Source organism: Panthera onca, chromosome D2, assembly GCF_046562875.1.
Source record: "Panthera onca isolate mPanOnc1 chromosome D2, mPanOnc1 haplotype 2, whole genome shotgun sequence".
NCBI lineage: Eukaryota > Metazoa > Chordata > Mammalia > Carnivora > Felidae > Panthera > Panthera onca.
Window position 1 is genome coordinate 52,669,889 of NC_138349.1, and position 16,998 is coordinate 52,686,886.

At 33.8% G+C, this 16,998-nt stretch overlaps 1 protein-coding gene and 2 non-coding genes across 8 annotated transcripts in view; 2 read left to right on the forward strand and 1 right to left on the reverse strand.

The window, feature by feature from the left end:
• The window catches only part of ADK (adenosine kinase), a 516,864-nt gene that overhangs the window by 84,342 nt on the left and 415,524 nt on the right, over positions 1 to 16,998 (reverse strand). For all 6 annotated transcript variants that reach the window (XM_060643139.3, XM_060643144.3, XM_060643142.3 and 3 more), the window contains one exon: positions 15,001 to 15,115. In XM_060643139.3, the coding sequence (XP_060499122.1) occupies positions 15,001 to 15,115 (115 nt within the window). The remainder of the gene's footprint in view (positions 1 to 15,000; positions 15,116 to 16,998) is intronic.
• Positions 6,488 to 6,567, forward strand: LOC132685685 (small nucleolar RNA U2-19). The gene has a single exon (XR_009613270.1). It is a non-coding gene; the product is annotated as a small nucleolar RNA U2-19 (small nucleolar RNA).
• Positions 7,119 to 7,188, forward strand: LOC132685684 (small nucleolar RNA U2-30). Its single transcript, XR_009613269.1, has one exon. It is a non-coding gene; the product is annotated as a small nucleolar RNA U2-30 (small nucleolar RNA).

Below are 16,998 nucleotides of genomic sequence, written 5' to 3' on the forward strand. Positions count from 1 at the left end.
ACCATGTCCATTTTTGAGTTCTATCATTTATAATTAATTGTTCTGATGCTTTAGCAAAACATGTTTCATCTTTAAGGGCTTTAAGGACAAATATAGGTATTTGACATCTTTATGATTAATACTAAAATGGCTAGAAATTTCCAGAACTAAAAAGCTGCATTCAAATTGAACAAGAATTAGTAACATGGGACTAAATGAACTGAAGAAGATGGTTATAGTTCTGTGACTTTTGTTTTGAAGTATTGCTGGTTCTCTAATGTTTGCCCTTCCAGATTAAGGAAACATTCTCTTAAGATACCCATGATATACAATAATAGGATAAAGTATTCCTCTGTAAACAAACTAAAGCATTTAACTTTTCTACCTGAACCCTCTGAAATTCACAAACTCTCAACAAGTGTTCTTTCTTTCATGCCAATTACAGTTACTTGCATAAGTTCAATGGAAATACTGGTTATTTTAACAAAACTTTGACTGGAATGTCATATTTGAGAGCAACATGCATAGACTCAGATATGACTATACAGCTTTAAGGAACTAAGGTTGACTTTATGAAACATGGAGCCAATCAAGCCCCTTGGAAATGTTGGCCTGATACCTTGCTTATAGAGTTCCCAGCATCCTTACCAGGTGAGTAAAGAATGTCACTTCTTAAGAAACCTCAGGATATCTTGGGGACCTGGAGAAGAGGAATTCTCCCAAATCTGTAGGTATTGCAGACATGGCTTGGCTTCTGGCCTACAGAGACTACTAAAAGTCAATCTAGAGATTCCTTACAAAAAGTGCCAGCAAAGCAATTATAAAAGATCTATATGACCAATAGCTGTTCTTGCTGTACTTATGTAAATAATTAGGTCAAGGTAAAAATTGTAGTTGTTTTACAAATGAATTAGTCTTGATTTGGCTACCTCAAAAACAGAGGTGATTCCAGAGAGAAAAACTATGCTTTAGTAACACACCTTTATGGATACTAAGTCCTAGTTCTGATTGTCTTTAAATGTTTGTTGTTTGTGTAAGCTGAAGAACTTGAGGTAAACTTTAGAAAAATTGTCACCATAGCATAGGTATGGACAATCTTCTTGCTTGTTATTCTGTGGCAATAATAACAGGACCCCATGGACATATGATTATTTAAACAACTGGAAAATGGGATGGATTCCCCCAACAATTGTATATGAAAAGTCTTTTTTCACTGTAGACTTATCAATAGATAAAGACTATAGTGCTTTATTAAATTATTCAATTAAGACTGGGTTAATTCATAAATCTCTAAATATTCAAACCATATCCTTCCTAAACTTGAACTGACAGTTCCTAAAAACCCACCCCATATAAACCCAAAAGACCTGGTTTATTTAAAGGAGTTAAAGTCTAATATACCAGGGGATTTAATCCAAAATGCAAGGGCCCCTAGTCATATTATGTACTCCCACAGCAGTAAAGTTATAGAGGCACTCTTCATGGGCTTCTATATCTAAAGTAAAACCCATACCTCCTTCGCGGGAAACCAAGAAGCAAACTAATGTGTCTTTCTTATTCCTGTGAACCTGTGGAGGACCTCAAACTCCTCTCATTATGGTTGTACCTTTCTTTTTCATTCTCCTTTCCTCAATTTATACTGACAATTCCTTCTTAAAATGGGTCATTCAAAAGGATCACCACAGACATTTAAATTATAAACCAGAAAAATCCATCTGATTCCTGCTGCCTGTTCCTATTCCATCTGAGGATGCTTCAAGCCTGACATCTAAAAATCTTCTCACTGGCAGCACTGACAGACACTGGGTTTGTAATTTGCTCTAACCGTTAACCTATATTTTTCTTATTTCCATAAAAGTACCTCTTATTAATTACTTGATTGCTTACTGAACAGAGTCTATATGATAGCTATACACCACCTGTTATACTGTTAATACCTTCAGTGACTGTCAATAACATTACATTACTAAATACTAAAAAAAAGTCAAATTCATAGAACAGTTCTACAAAATAAAATGGCATTAAATGTTTCAACTGCTGCACAAGGCAGAACCTGTGTTCTCATAAAAATAATGCTGTGTATACATTCCAGATTACCACAACAATATTTCCAGATTTCTAACTGACATGAATACTCGAATTGGTGCTTTAAACAATCCCTCTCCGTCCTTTAGTGAGTGGTTTAACTCCTGGACTGGAGGATTATTGTCAAATACCAAAGGACTTTTATTGGGGTTTCTTTATTCTCATTATGTTTTGCTGTTTTCTCCCTCGTATCTCCGCCTGGTACCAAGACTCCATCACTACAACTTCAAACCAACTAATGATACTAATGAACTCAAGGAGGTTCATGTATGTTGCCCACCTTGGATTTAGCTGCCTCCACCTTTTGTAACTCCCCTATGCCTTCCCAAACTGACCAATATTAACCCATATAGGCAGGGACGTCTCTATGTCCTTACTCAGCAGGAAGATGCTACAGAAGATGAGATCTTTAACCTTCAACAACCTTAAAGATTTAAGGGTCAAAATTGTTTAGGGGCGTTATGATGAGGGAGCATAGGCAGGCTGAGGGCAAAGTACAAGCTAGCACCCCTCCTTTCCAGGTGGGATATGTGTGATATTCCTCGGACCCTCTCAGGTACCCAAAAAAACCCAAGAAAGTACAAAAAACAAATGGTTAAACTGATAAGAGTGTACACCAGTTTACAAGAAAAAGGCAATCCCATCAATAGCCCGAAGTCCAGGAACTCCCTACATCTTAATGTTAATGCTTTGCTAGAGGGAAAAACAACCTTAGCTTGACAATAGGTAGGCCTCCAGTAATCTGTGAGTCTTTAGCATATGAAAATCTCTTTAGCAACCTCCCTTTTGATTTTACCTCCCCCAAGTCCACAGTATATAACCAGCCATTCTTCACAACCCCAGTGCAGCTCGCTCTTTCTGTCCATGGGTCCTGTCCCCGTGCTTTAATAAGAATCACTTTTTTGCACCAAAAACAAAACAAAACAAAACCCTCCCCACACACAAAAAAACAAAAAAAACAAAAAACCCCACAAATATATATGCTGAAACTGGAGGAAAAATGATAAAAATACAAAAAAAGATCATAAATGACATATGGGACACAATAAAAAAGGCCTAAGATTTGTGTAACTGGTGTCCCAACTGGAAGGAGAGGAATGCAGTATCTAAAGAGATAATGGCTGGAAAATCTCCCAAACTAATAAGAGTCATCAACCATACATTTGTGTAGGCAAAAGAAAAATGATAAAATAATTCATAATTATTCAGATAAAAACATGGAAATGTAGGAAGAGAAGAAAAACAATGGAAAAAGTAAAATTCAATTGCACAAATATTTTGTCACTACAAGGCATTAATAATTAATGTGACTGACAATAATACAAAAGGTTGGAAGTCTTAAATGGAATTGAAATGTTCTAGGACCTACCATTGTATGAGAAGTGGCAAGCCTTATAGTTTATATTTGACTCCAATATGTCAAGCATACATTTTGTAATTTTTAGGGCGAACATCAAAAGGATATACAACTACCAAGCAAATAAAAAAGGAAATGAGAATAAAAAATACTTGATCAATCCAAACGAAGCAGGAAAGAAGAAAAAAAAAGAAGATAAACTTGTGAGACAAATAGAAAAAAAAAAAAGAGTAATATGTGAGATATGAATCCAATTATATGAGTAACTTATATTAAATATCAACAGATTCCAATTAAAAAGTTGCCAGAATGAATTTAAAAGATAATAAAAAGTGCATTTTGATTACAAAAAAAATCTTATATTTAGGAACATAGAAAGTTTGAAAGTAAAGGGATGGAAAAACCATGCAAATACTAAAACAACATAAAGCCTGTATAGTTATACTAATAATAGATACAAATCTCAATCATAGCAGGACACTTTAATTAATGTCTCTCAGTAACTGATAAAACAAGTAGACAAAAACTAAATAAAAATATAAATGATCTGGACCACAAACTTACCAAACTTGACCTTATTGTATATACAAAGACTATATTAAAGAATGTCAGCATATACATTGTTTTCAAATGCACAAAGAAGATGGATAAAATTGACCATATGATGTGCAGTAAGACAAAATTTCAATAAATTTTGAAGAACTAAAATCATTCTGCATGTCTGACCACAATGGAATTAAACCAAAAATCAGAAACAAGAAGATAATTAGAAAATCTCCAAATATATTCTAGATATTTAAAAATTAAATAAAACTTCCTAAATAACATATGGATTAAAGAAGAAATCACAATAGGAAATGGGAAATAATTTGAACTGAATATAATGAAAACAGACATACCAAAATTTGTAAATAAAACATGGAGAAAATAGAAGAAAAAAAGTATCTGAAAATTTAAAAAGTAAAAAACAAATATTCAGTAGAAAAAAAATCAACAAAGGCAGAGTTGGTTATTTTTTATTAAACAAATTTTTTTTAATGTTTTACTTATTTTTGAGACAGACAGCATGAGCAGGAGAAGGGCAGAGACAGAGGGAGATACAAAATCCTTAGCAGGCTCCAGGCTCTGAGTTGTCAGCACAGAGTTCAACGCGGGGCTTGTACCCATGAACTATGAGATCATGACCTGAGCCAAAATTGGAGGTTTAACCAACTGAGCCACCCACGCACCCCTAGAGTTGGTTCTTTATAAGACTATTAAATTGATAAACCTTGTCATGGCCATGAAAATTTGCCTCTCAGATGTGCCAGGTGGAGCTATGCTCTGAAATTCACCACTGCATTCATACTGAGGCCACATTCGCCAGGAGCACAACCGAAACAGTATGGAGACCTATTCTGGAGATATGTGGGACTCCTTTGGGCAACTTTGCTTATGGGGCAACTTTGGCTTGAGGACTCCTCTCTGGCCTTGTCAAAACTTAACCATATTGTAATCTATGCCTCTTCCTGCCCAACCTTCCTTCACTGCAACACAGGGGTCAGACCTGTACCACAATTTGACAGGTCTCCCTGCTTCCTCTGGCCCATAACTTATCTTGCCTTACAGGTGTTTCCTTCAATAAATCTCTTGATAATCTAACATCATCTAGGCATTAACTTCTTTGAAAATTAAAATTAAAATAAACTTCTAGGGAGAGTGATCAAGGAAAAGAGAAAGAGCATAAATTTAATTCCAAGATTAAGAATTAAAAAGGGAATATCACTATAGATCTGCCAGTATTTAAGAAGATGAGAGAATATTATAAATAATTTTATGTTGGATGAAAGAGACAAATTCCAAGAAAAATACAACTTTACAAAACTAACATAGGATGACTGGGTGGCTCAGTCTGTTAAGCGTCTGACTTTGGCTCAGATCATGATCTTGCGTTGAACAAGTTTGAGCCCTGCATGGGGCTCTGTGCTGACAACTCAGAGCCCAGAGCCTGTTTCAGATTCTGTGTCTCCCTCTCTCCCACTCATGTCCTGTCTCTCTCTCAAAAATAAATAAAAACATTAAAAAAAATTTTTTTTAAAAACCTGACATAGAAAGAAAAAGAAAAAAAATGAACATTCCTATTCAATTAAAAGAATCTGTAATGAAAAACCATCCAATGAACTATTCTCTTGATATTCCCTGATATTTTGATGGGTGAGCTTGTTTAAATTTTTACATAAAAACAACCTCAAGCTTATAAAACTCTCCCAGAACAGAAAAAGGGTACTTCCTAATTCACTTAATAAGGTCATCATAATGTTCATACCTAAACTAACAATGATGTTACAAGAAAGGAAAATATGAAACAAACTCTTTCATAACAACACTGCAAAAATCTAAGAAAAATATAATCAGATCAAATCTGATGATATATTAAAGGAACACCATGACTATATTGGGATTATCCCAAGAATGCAAAGATGGTTTACCATTCCAAAATCAAGCTGTGATTCACACATTAAAAAGGGGGGAGGGAGGGGAAGAAAAATTATACAGTAATGTTTAAGAGATGCAGAAAAGTTATTTGATAAAATTCAACATCCTTTCATGACTAAAAATATCTTACCATCATCAAAAACAAAACTCTTTGCAAACTATTAATGAAAGGAAACTTCCTTAATCTGTTAAAGAGTATTTGTAAAGAGACTACCACAAACTGCATCCTTTTTGATGAAATACTGAAGGCTTCCCACAGGAGACTGGAATAAGACAAAGGTACTCACTACAACCATTTCAACTGTACTCATATTCATTGTGCTTCACTGTGCTGATAGTGCAGTAAGAAAAATTAATAAAATAAATACCAAGATTGGGAAAGAAGTGAAATTGTCATTATTCACAAATGATATCATTATATACATAGAAAATCCAAAAGAATCAACAGACTTATTATTACAATTAATAAATGAAAACAATGTCATTATAAAAAATTTATATACCAGTAAAATACAAACAGAAACTGAAATCTAAAAAGATGCCATTTACAAATGGATAGCATCATTCCGAGATCTGCTCTTTACCTAAATGGATCAATGATGAGAATAGATAAATCGAAGCATCAGAAGACTTTCCAGTGTCTCTGATGCGTGATCTCTGTATTTCTCTCTCTTTTTTTAAGTTTATTTATGTTTGAGAAAGAGTGCTCGCAAGAGGGGAAAGGGCAGAGAGAGAGGGAGAGGGAGAATCCCAAGCAGGCTCTGTGCTACCTGAGCTGAAATCAAAAGTTGGATGCTTAACCTACTGAGCCACCCAGGTGCCCCTGATCTCTGTAGTTCTGAGGAGCAAAAGTAATTTAAAACAATAAGGGCTTGTGTCTGGAGTTGTGAGGGTGTGTGTGGATCTGTGTGTATAAAGATGAACAGTAGAGGGGCTCCTGGGTGGCTCAGTTGGTTAAGCTTCCGACTCTAGGTTTTGGCTCAGGTCATGATCTCACGGTTTTGTGAGTTTGAGCTCTGCATTGGGCTCTGTGCTGACAGTGCAGAGCCTGCTTAGAATTCTCTCTCTCTCTCTCTCTCTCTGTCCTTCCCCTACTCACACAGTCTCTGTCTCTCTCAAAGTAAATTAAAAAAAAAAAGTGACAGTGGATAACTGAGGACTTATTGATGGAGGAATGAGATTGGAAGTAGATATGTGTGTGTATGAAAGACTAGTCAGTTCTCAGCAATGATGAAAAGGTTTTACTACTGACTTCTATAATTATGAGTGTTTTTACACTTGATCTCAGCTCAGAATTAATTAAAAAAAAGGATAGCATCAAAAATAATAAGAGGGGTGCCAGGCTGGCTCAGTCAGGAGAGCATGTGACTCTTGATCTTGGGGTTGTGAGTTCAAGCCCCATGTTGAGTGTAGAGCTTACTTAAAAAAAATACAAAAAACAAATAATAGGAATCTTATAAAATCTAGGTATCTTATAAAAGTTATATATGTGAGACCATTACACTGAAAAAACTAACAGTTTGAGAAAAATTAAAGACCACCTAAATTAATAGAGACAGATACTCTTATGGATTAGAAAACACAATATTGTAAATATGTTAATTCTTTCCAAATTGATTTCTGGATCCAATATATAATTCAATTCAAAAAAATTCTAGTAAGAATTAAAAATTTCAGGGGGTTAACAATTTGATTCTAAAATTTGTGTGGAAATGCAAAGGGTCAAGAAACACCAGGACAAGCTTGAAGAACAAAGTTGGAATTCTGACATTATGAAATAAAAAGACTAATTATAAGTAATCAAGAGAGTGTAAACTGGTTACAAGGATAAAGAAAACAATGGAATAGAATAGTCTAGAAGAAGACTCACAGATATCAGGTAATATGAAATGTGACAAAGGTGTTAATTTATTGCAGTAAGGGAAAGGATGTTTCTTTTAATAAATGATGGTGGGCCAACTGGTTATTCATATAGGCAAAAGACATGAATTTTTCCTCTAACCCATATCATATATAAAAATTAATTCTAATTCTAGACAGACTGTGACAAATAAAGAGTAACAAATAAAAATGAGCTAGGGATACACAAAGATTTTCTTTAAAAGAATATGAAAAATACTACCCATAAGGGGAAAACATTATTAACTGGACTAAATTAAAATTAAGAGCTTTACTTATCAAAAGATACCATGAAGAGAATAAAAAGGCAAGTCACAAAGTGGGAGAATATATTTACAATACATTTATCTAACAAAAGACTTGTATGCAGACTGCAAAAGGAATTATAAATCAATAAGACAATCTAATGTGGGCGAAAGACTCCAATAGCAACTTTACAAAAGAAGATATCTAAATACTAATAAGCAAACGAAGAGGTGCCCCACCTCACTAAATTAAGGAAATTCCAATAAAAAACACAATGAGAAACTAGAGCATACTCACCAGAATGGCTAAAATAAAAAATGGACAGTAGAATATACTGATGAAAATACAGAAAAATAAAAGCCATTCTATATACTGGTGGTGGGCATATAAATTGGTAACACCATTTTAGAAAACTAGAAGTGAAAAATGGAACTCTTCTGTATTATAACCATAGAAGTGGTTGCATGATCGTATGCATTTGTCAAAGCACACAGAACCTTGACACCATGAGGAATGAATTGTACTTATTAAAAAAACCAGCCTAGATATGAAAGGAAACCAAGGTGGAATACAAACTCTTAGAAATAAACCTAATTGTATTACAAATAAGTAATGTAACCACATTGAAGTAGATGGAATAAAAGAACTAACCCAAAGTGACTTTAGATAACAGTATTTTGACTAGACTGTAGAGGGCTACAGATAAAAAGAACTGTAAACAAACACTTTAGGAAGTAAATATGTTCTTTTCTCACAAGGGTATGGGTAATTTGAAAGTACTTTAGGATGGAACAATAAGTAAATATATTTTGGATAATGAGAGCCAGAACTTCCAATGTCAGAGGAAGTTAAAAGGAATGAAAGGGTGAAGGCTAGAATGAATTCTGTTGTTAGACTGGAATCAAAGTTACCAGCAGGTTCAAACCATGTAATTTAAGTAGATAAATATAGAAATAAATATAGAAGGATATGTATGCATGAGTTAATACACATACATATATTGCCAATCTGTTTGCTAAAAGGGTCCCAAAGCAATGATTCTCAATTAGCAATGAGCATATCTTGCATCCAGATCTGGGTTTCTAAATATCATTTGCTAATTAAAGGAAAGAGGGATACTTGAAAAAGTAGTTGATTCCAGGACGGAACCAGGGAAAATACAAGAAACTAGAGCATCTTATGTTGTCAAAAAGTAATATAATGCTCAAAAAAGGATATTCTTAAAAATAAAGAACTTTTTTTTTCATGAATATCATATATAGACACTCTGAAAGAATGCCACTTAATTTGTTCTATTCACAACATCAGCAATGTATGCCAACAAGATCATCATTTAAAACTGGTTTGGCTGTAGTATAGATAACATTTCCAAAATGATTTATGACAATATTTTGTAGGAGTAGGAGTTGTGATGATGTGCTGACATTATTATCCTTCCAGCTGCTAAAGTTGTTTTCTTTAGAGTCTGCATTTTCTATTGCACACTTTCTGTACTTTATGTCTACAAGAATTGTAAAACACATTGACCTTTTCTTATAATGTATAGCACTGAGTATTTTTAAAGAACATGAAAACTTAACTAGCAAATGGGGTGACAAGCTTCTTTAAGGTCTCAGGAACATGAAGACAAGCAGCTTCAGTAACCTCACTTACTTATAAGGAAATGACAAAGGGCACTATGATGAGACTACCTTAAATTATAAACTAATCAAATGAATTTGGCTATTTAAAATAATATATGTAGATTGCTAGTAATAGTAGATGAGTACATGACACTTTGTGAATTATCAAGAGAAAGAAGCATTCACCAAGGCTTGACTTATTCAAATACTAGATGTTTAGCTACTAAAAGGTTCTGTTTCTATCATCCTACAAAATCATAAACTTGGGCAACATTATCAAATCACCTAATCCAAAGGTTTCAAAGTGAGAGATGAAGGACAGACAGCATTGCTGTATTACCTAAAGGATCTTTACAACAATACACAACCCTATACTCCACTTCCCTCACACTCTACAAACCCCATTCTCATACATCTTCTCAAGGATGTATATTCTACTACTCTTCATACGGATGTATCAAGTTGAAGTGAACATACTTCTATGAAGGCAGGGCTATATTTATCAAAAGCCCACCAGGTCATTCTGACATGGCAGCCCCTGTCTTCCACGTGAAACTTTTGACCTAATCTATTTTCTTCCGTTTGGCAAAAATCAAAATTCAAACAGACCAGAAAGAATTCTGAAAGTATTCAGAAAAGTCTACAATTTATTCTGGAGTGGACCTATTTCATTGTGTCACATAAGAGCAAAAGTGTGAAATGCATTATTTTCAATTTAGAATAAAAATCCTATTGCTTTTTCCAATTTTTAGTGATATATGTAGTACAGAAACCTGGAGAAATATATGTCTGTATATGTGTATGTATTCTGTATATATGCATGTATATAAAATATTTATTTTTACTACAATTGTTAATATAATAAGGTATTGATATATGAAGATCTCGTTAGTAATTGCTGTCCAGTAGGAAATAAAAATCTATAGTCTTAGTTTTTCTACAGTTTATAGACACAGGAATGACTTCCTTGACCTGACTTTTGTGCTACCTAACAGGTTCATTCAACATTTATTAAAAGGTTCAAAGTGTATAGAATCATATTTTCTTTTCTGCCTGTCATTCCTGGCTTCTTACTCTTATTACTTTCCAGTGCTCCCTGCCACCCCCACCCCAGCACTCCCCCAAAAAAGGTTGGAACTCAATTAGCCTGCAAGCAATGATACAATGGTTGATATGTGACAAAACTTCTCGGCAGATGGATATACAAAATGGAGACTCAACTGAAATAGAGGTGACCAAACAGGATGTTAAAGACTTTAGATTCACAGACAATTTAGCAAAGAGGAATTCAAAGAACTACATGTATAAAATAACAGAAGTGGCTTATAGACACCATATATATCTCAAAAGGAGAAACGTCTCTAGAATTAAATACCAAGAAAACTGACTTTGTTACATAATTGCTAAATGACACAAACTTAGCAGTGATCATTTAAAAATACTCCACATTGTGAGGTTTAAGGAACAATGATTCCTAATTAGTGTTTTAATAAGTGTGTTAGCACTGCCTTGTGCCATTCTGGAATGTCACTTATGGTAAATTAAGGGATACTTTCCCTCCCCATTCTCCATTAGTATTTTAATGCTAGGAGGTGGGAGAAAGCTGATCCATATTCAAGAGCAAAGGAGGAAAAACAATAACAAATTGGCATCTTTTCTGTGAATTGCCCCACAGGCCAAGCATTTTTATGTTCTTAATCATTATTAAATGACTTAACATGACACCCAGAGCCTGGCGAATGATTGCATCCTGACATGAGAACGAATTACAAATGAAATGAAAGATCAAGCCGTATTAGAGGACTGCCTCTGGGAAATGAAAATCTTTAATTCTCTTTTATTATTGACATTTATTTGGCTGCCATGAATAACAACATAGCAAAGAGATTCAGCTATGCTTGTGCTCTGAATAGCTTATCCCAGGGCTCAAAACTGCATTAACATTTATCATGTTTGCTTTTGTAGCTGACACCGCTGAACAGATTCTCTATCCATCTTGTATTTATCATGCATTGCAGATATAGTGCATCCTCTAATTTAAGTTCATTTTCATATAGTATGAAGAGTAAAGATTAGCCAATGTCTTTCCTCAAATAAATTCTTGCCAGTAAGTATTCCTAAGAATGGTTTAATAGATTTCATAAAGAACAAAATGAGTTGACAAAGAAATTGAGTCACAGGAAGGGGGGACTAATTTTAAAGATTTCAGTTTTGGGGAAATTGTATAAATTCACAATGAGGAAGACACTTGTACACTATGTATATCTAGAATATATAAAGCCTTAAAATAAATATCTCCAGAAAGAGCAACCAAGTAGCATTTTATGAATCTGAAGGCAGTACTACAGTCCTGTAAGATAAGAAGTCTCCATGTTTTTCACTTTTCCAAGCAGTGTTCATTGCTAAGACAGGAACAGGCCACCTACTACATGAAGACAATCCAGATGGTTATTATCAATGCAGGGGTATCTTTTCATGATTTATTTCTTTTCTCTCTTGCACAAATTAACAGCGTGGCTTTTTCTGTCACAACAATTAAAGATTATATGGTACCTGATGCCTTTGCTCATATGGTCCTCTTCACTCATATGACTAGATTGCTCTCCTTGCTTTAAATCCTTCCTAGAATTCAAGGCTTAGCAAGGATATCAATGTATCTTAGGAAAATTACTTAGTATCTTTGATCTTGATTGAAAATTAGTTTTTATTTTTCTGTCTTTCTGTTTTTTATACTTTTAATCACGGAAAAATTGTAAATATATACACGAGTGGAAGTAATATAACATAATGACCACCCCACATATACCCATCATCATTTCATTTATAACTCCACTATTTGTCACTCACTGGATTATTTTGAAATAAATATATTTTTTAAGTTTGTTTGTTTGTTTATTTATTTATTTTAGAGAAAGAGCATGTGTGAACAGGGGAGGAGCAGAGAGAGTGAGACAGAATCCCAAGCAGGCTCCGTGCTGTCAGCACAAACCTCCACGTGGGTCTTGAACTCATGAACTGTGAGATCATGACCTGAGCCGAGATCAGAGTTGGATGCTCAACTGACTAAGCCACCCAGGCACCCCTGAAATAAATATTTTTTAAGTAAGCATTTGAATCTTGTTTTTGACAATTCTAAAGTAAGAAAGTTGGAATGAATTAATTCTAAGGCCCCTTCTTACCCAAAATTGACACTCATTTCTTTTTTTGACCCTTTTCAGGCTTAAATATTAAATTCAAGAAAAATTCACTATAACATCTTTCTTTTGGCTTTATTGATCAGTCTCCTTTCTGAGTCAATACAACCCATATAGTCTGTACCAATAATGAATAAGTGTAATTTTACTTCTTTGTATTTATATTTTTATGTGTATTAATTTTATTTCCTAGTTAGATGTTTAAGGCTTTTATCTTGAATTTCTGTTTAGCAGTATATTGAAAAAACACAAAGGTAATAATTGCTACTGTTTATAATAATTATTAGTTAACTGACAAGTTTTAATCTTACTGGTTCACACAGAATTAACAGGTTTATATTTGGCTTTAATAGTTTTCATCACACTGATGATATTAATCATTTTAACCAATAAAATATTTGTTTACTAGATGAAACTCCTATATCTGTAAGATAAGTGAGGTTTTCTTCTTGAAGTTTAAAACTGAGGAAGTAACTTATCTGTGGATTTTATTTGTTCATAATTGGATAAATTCATTTAAGCAAGCACAGGAATTTACTAAGTAAAACTTTTTTTTTAGGAGAGACATTATTAGACTGACAATATTCCCAAAATATTAAAGTAAATAAACTAAATCAAAGTGGATTTACTCAACTGAATTTTAATAAATTACCTTCTTGAAAATGAAATCTTTTCTACTGAGATAGAAGGTAGGTTTACTTATTAGAATAAGAACAGAGGCATCTGGGTGGCTCAGTGGGTTAAGTGTCCAACTTCGGCTCAGGTCATGATATTACAGTTTGTGAGTTCAAGCCCCGCATGTGCTCCATGCTGATGGTGTAGAGCCTGCTTGAGATTCTCTCTCTCCCTCTCTTTCTCTGCCCCTCTCCTGCTTTCTCTCTCTCTCAAAATAAATAAGTAAACTTAAAATAAATTAAAATAAAAACACTACAAAAGGTACATTTTCACAGAAATAGAACAAACAACCTTAAAATTTATACAGAACCACAAAAAGAGTCTGGGCGGGGGGAGGGGAGGGTAAAAATAGTAAAAAAGAACCCCAACCAACTAACCATCAAAAGAAATACAAAAGACCCTATATAGTCAAAGCAATCTTGAGAAAGAAGAACAAGGTTGGAGGCATCACACTTCCTGATTTCAAACTATATTAGATCTAGTAATCAAATCAGTATGGTACTTACATAAAAACAGACAGACACATGTATCAATGGAACATAACAGAGAGTCCAGAAATAAACCTATCCCTAAATGATTAATTAATTTATGACAAAAAAGTAAAAAATATACAATGGGCAAGGGACAGTCTTCAATGGATGGTGCTGGGAAAATTGTACAGCCACATGCAAAAGAATGAAACTAGATCATTATTATTGATGGCCAACAGGTACACAAAAAGATGCTCAACATCAGCAATCATCAGGGAAATGCAAATCAAAACCACAATGAGATATCACCTCATCCTATTAGGATGCCTATTATCAAAAAGATAAGAAATAAATGTTGGTGAGGACACGGAGAAAAAGAAACACTTATGTACTGTTGGTGGGACTGTAAATTGGTGCAGTCGCTATAGAAAAACAGTATGAACGTTCCTCAAAAAATTAAAAATAGAACTACCATATGATCTGCAATTCCATTTCTGGGTATTTATCCAAAAGAAACAAAAACACTAACTCAAAAAGAAATCTATGCCCCCATGTTCATTGCAGCATTATTTATAATAGCTAAGACAATAGCTAAGTATCCAATGGACACAGACACAATGGAATATCAGTCAGCCATAAAAAAAAAGAAGAAAATCCTGCCATTTAAACAATATGAATGAACCTTGAGGGCATTATACAAAGCGAAATCACTCAGAGAAAGAAAGAAAATACTGTATGACCTCACTTGTATGTGGAATCTAAAACAAAGAAACAAACAAAAAATTAAAAAACCCCAAAACTGAACTCATAAATACAGAGAACAGATAGGTGTTTGCCAAAGGCAGGGGTGGGGATGGGGTCAGTGAAATGCATGAAGGTGGTAAAAAAACAGAAAAGAAAGTATGCTATTTTCAAATAAATTATAATATCAAGAATATAGAATTTTGTTACAATTAATCTTCATAATACTGGGTTTCTCATACAATTTCCACATGTACCTGTAGCCATTATAGTATCCTCTCTTCCTTGGGTGAAAATCACGATTCGCTGCCTCTTCGGATTCACCTTTGGCAGAGCTTGTGTCTTTTTGGCTATTTCTTTAATGTCTTCAGTCTATTAATAGAGAAGAGGAAAAAGTTCTCATAACCAGTACAATAAAGCAAAACTTACTAGTAGTTTAAGGATTTAGCTTCTCATGCTCAAAATAGGAGAGATATGTACCCCTACTATAAGAATTTTAACTACATACAAAAGTAAATAGAATAGTACAATAACCTCCAAGGAACCCACCATCAAGTTGAAAACATTTTATTTATTTTTTTAAAAAGTTTATTCATTTATTTTGAAAGAAAGAAAGAGCGTGACCATGAGCAGGGGAGGGGCAGAGAGACAGAGGGAGAGAGAGAATCCCAAGCTGATGCTAGGCCCAATTCTACAAACTGTGAGATCATGACCTGAGCTGAAATCAAGAGTCAGCCCCTTAAACAACCTAGCCACCCAGGTGGCCCCAACAATTTTAAATTTGTGATAATTTTTATCTATAGTTTTACCCACTTGCCTTTCATATTATTCTCAAGCAAATCCCAGATACAAAACAATGTTATCCATAAATGTTTTATTATGTATCCCTGAGAGGTAATGATTTAAACATAACCACATACTAGTATATTTTTTTAAATTAATAATTTCTTAATAGCAGCAAATAGCCAATATTCAAATTTCAAATTAAAGAGAGATTTGTAAAAAATAAAAAAGGAATATTGAATTATTTTAGAGGTTTACAGAATTATGCTGACTCTGGAAATAATGTTGCTAAAATGCCAACATTTTCAAAGAAAAATGAAAGAGATGCTATTTCCTATAGACTTAATTTTATTTAAAGAAGATAAAGTTAAAAAAATAACAAATTAATTCTAGAAAACTGATGCTATTTTTCACATCACATAGGCCATGAAGTTTTACATCTTAACTGTTCTGACTTGAAATCTAACTCTTGAGCTATTATCAGTAGGATTCTTAGAATCATGTTTTCATCAATTTTAAAATAATTAAAAAATCCATGTCTAAATTCAGTGGCCCTCTAAACCATGCATGGTTTGGCCTTTTTGGTACTCTCTTGTGTGTAGTTTCAAACAGTTATGGAGAGAGAAACACATACTAGAGGAGAAATATATGAGTGGTATCAAGGAAGTGAATTAGAATATACAGGACAGAAAAATTTAGGTAATCAAGGTAGACAAGTCATAATGGTTACAAAGAACATCAGCAACTATGACATTTTTAAAGGTATGAAAATCTTTAGTGAAATATTCTATGTTGTTTGTTCACTACATACTTAAGAAATTCCAGATAATACATGAATCCAAGCTTCTCCTGCACCTAACATGACGATTCCGGACGACTGCTGTCTTTGAAAAGAACAGCCACGTATGGTAAGACAATGCTGCTGACCTTTCAAACATGCTGACTGTTTCACTTTGGGTTGCTTATTTTAGAACAAAACTAAGCCTGAACTCTGATATCTGAGAAAAGGAATTCCCTCAGTTTTAGGGAAAGACTATCAGAAATGACTAGTAACAGCTGAAAGGACTAAAAAAAGAAAAACAAAAGCCACATAATGACATTTTCACTCTCTCAAATAAATGTATACATTAATTAAAATGACTGACATATATTTTCCCAATCTCCTTAGCACACTTAAGTTTTACTACTGTTGGATTTTTGCTTGATTGGGTACAGTTCATATTTAATAAAGATAAAGGGGCAAAGCCCAGAGCCACATTCAATCAATCAATCATCATCAGAATCCGATGTATGTAGTAGATGTTTTTTAAATAGAGGTCTTTCTTCAATGTGGTATAAGGAATAAATTAAGAATGAGATTCCACAGTTGTCTTCTGGCCAATGGGAAGATACATATATTTTATGGGAGTTTGAGTAACTTAATCAAAGAAACCTTTCTTATGTCTCAAATTAAATTTTATAAAATTGGCAAT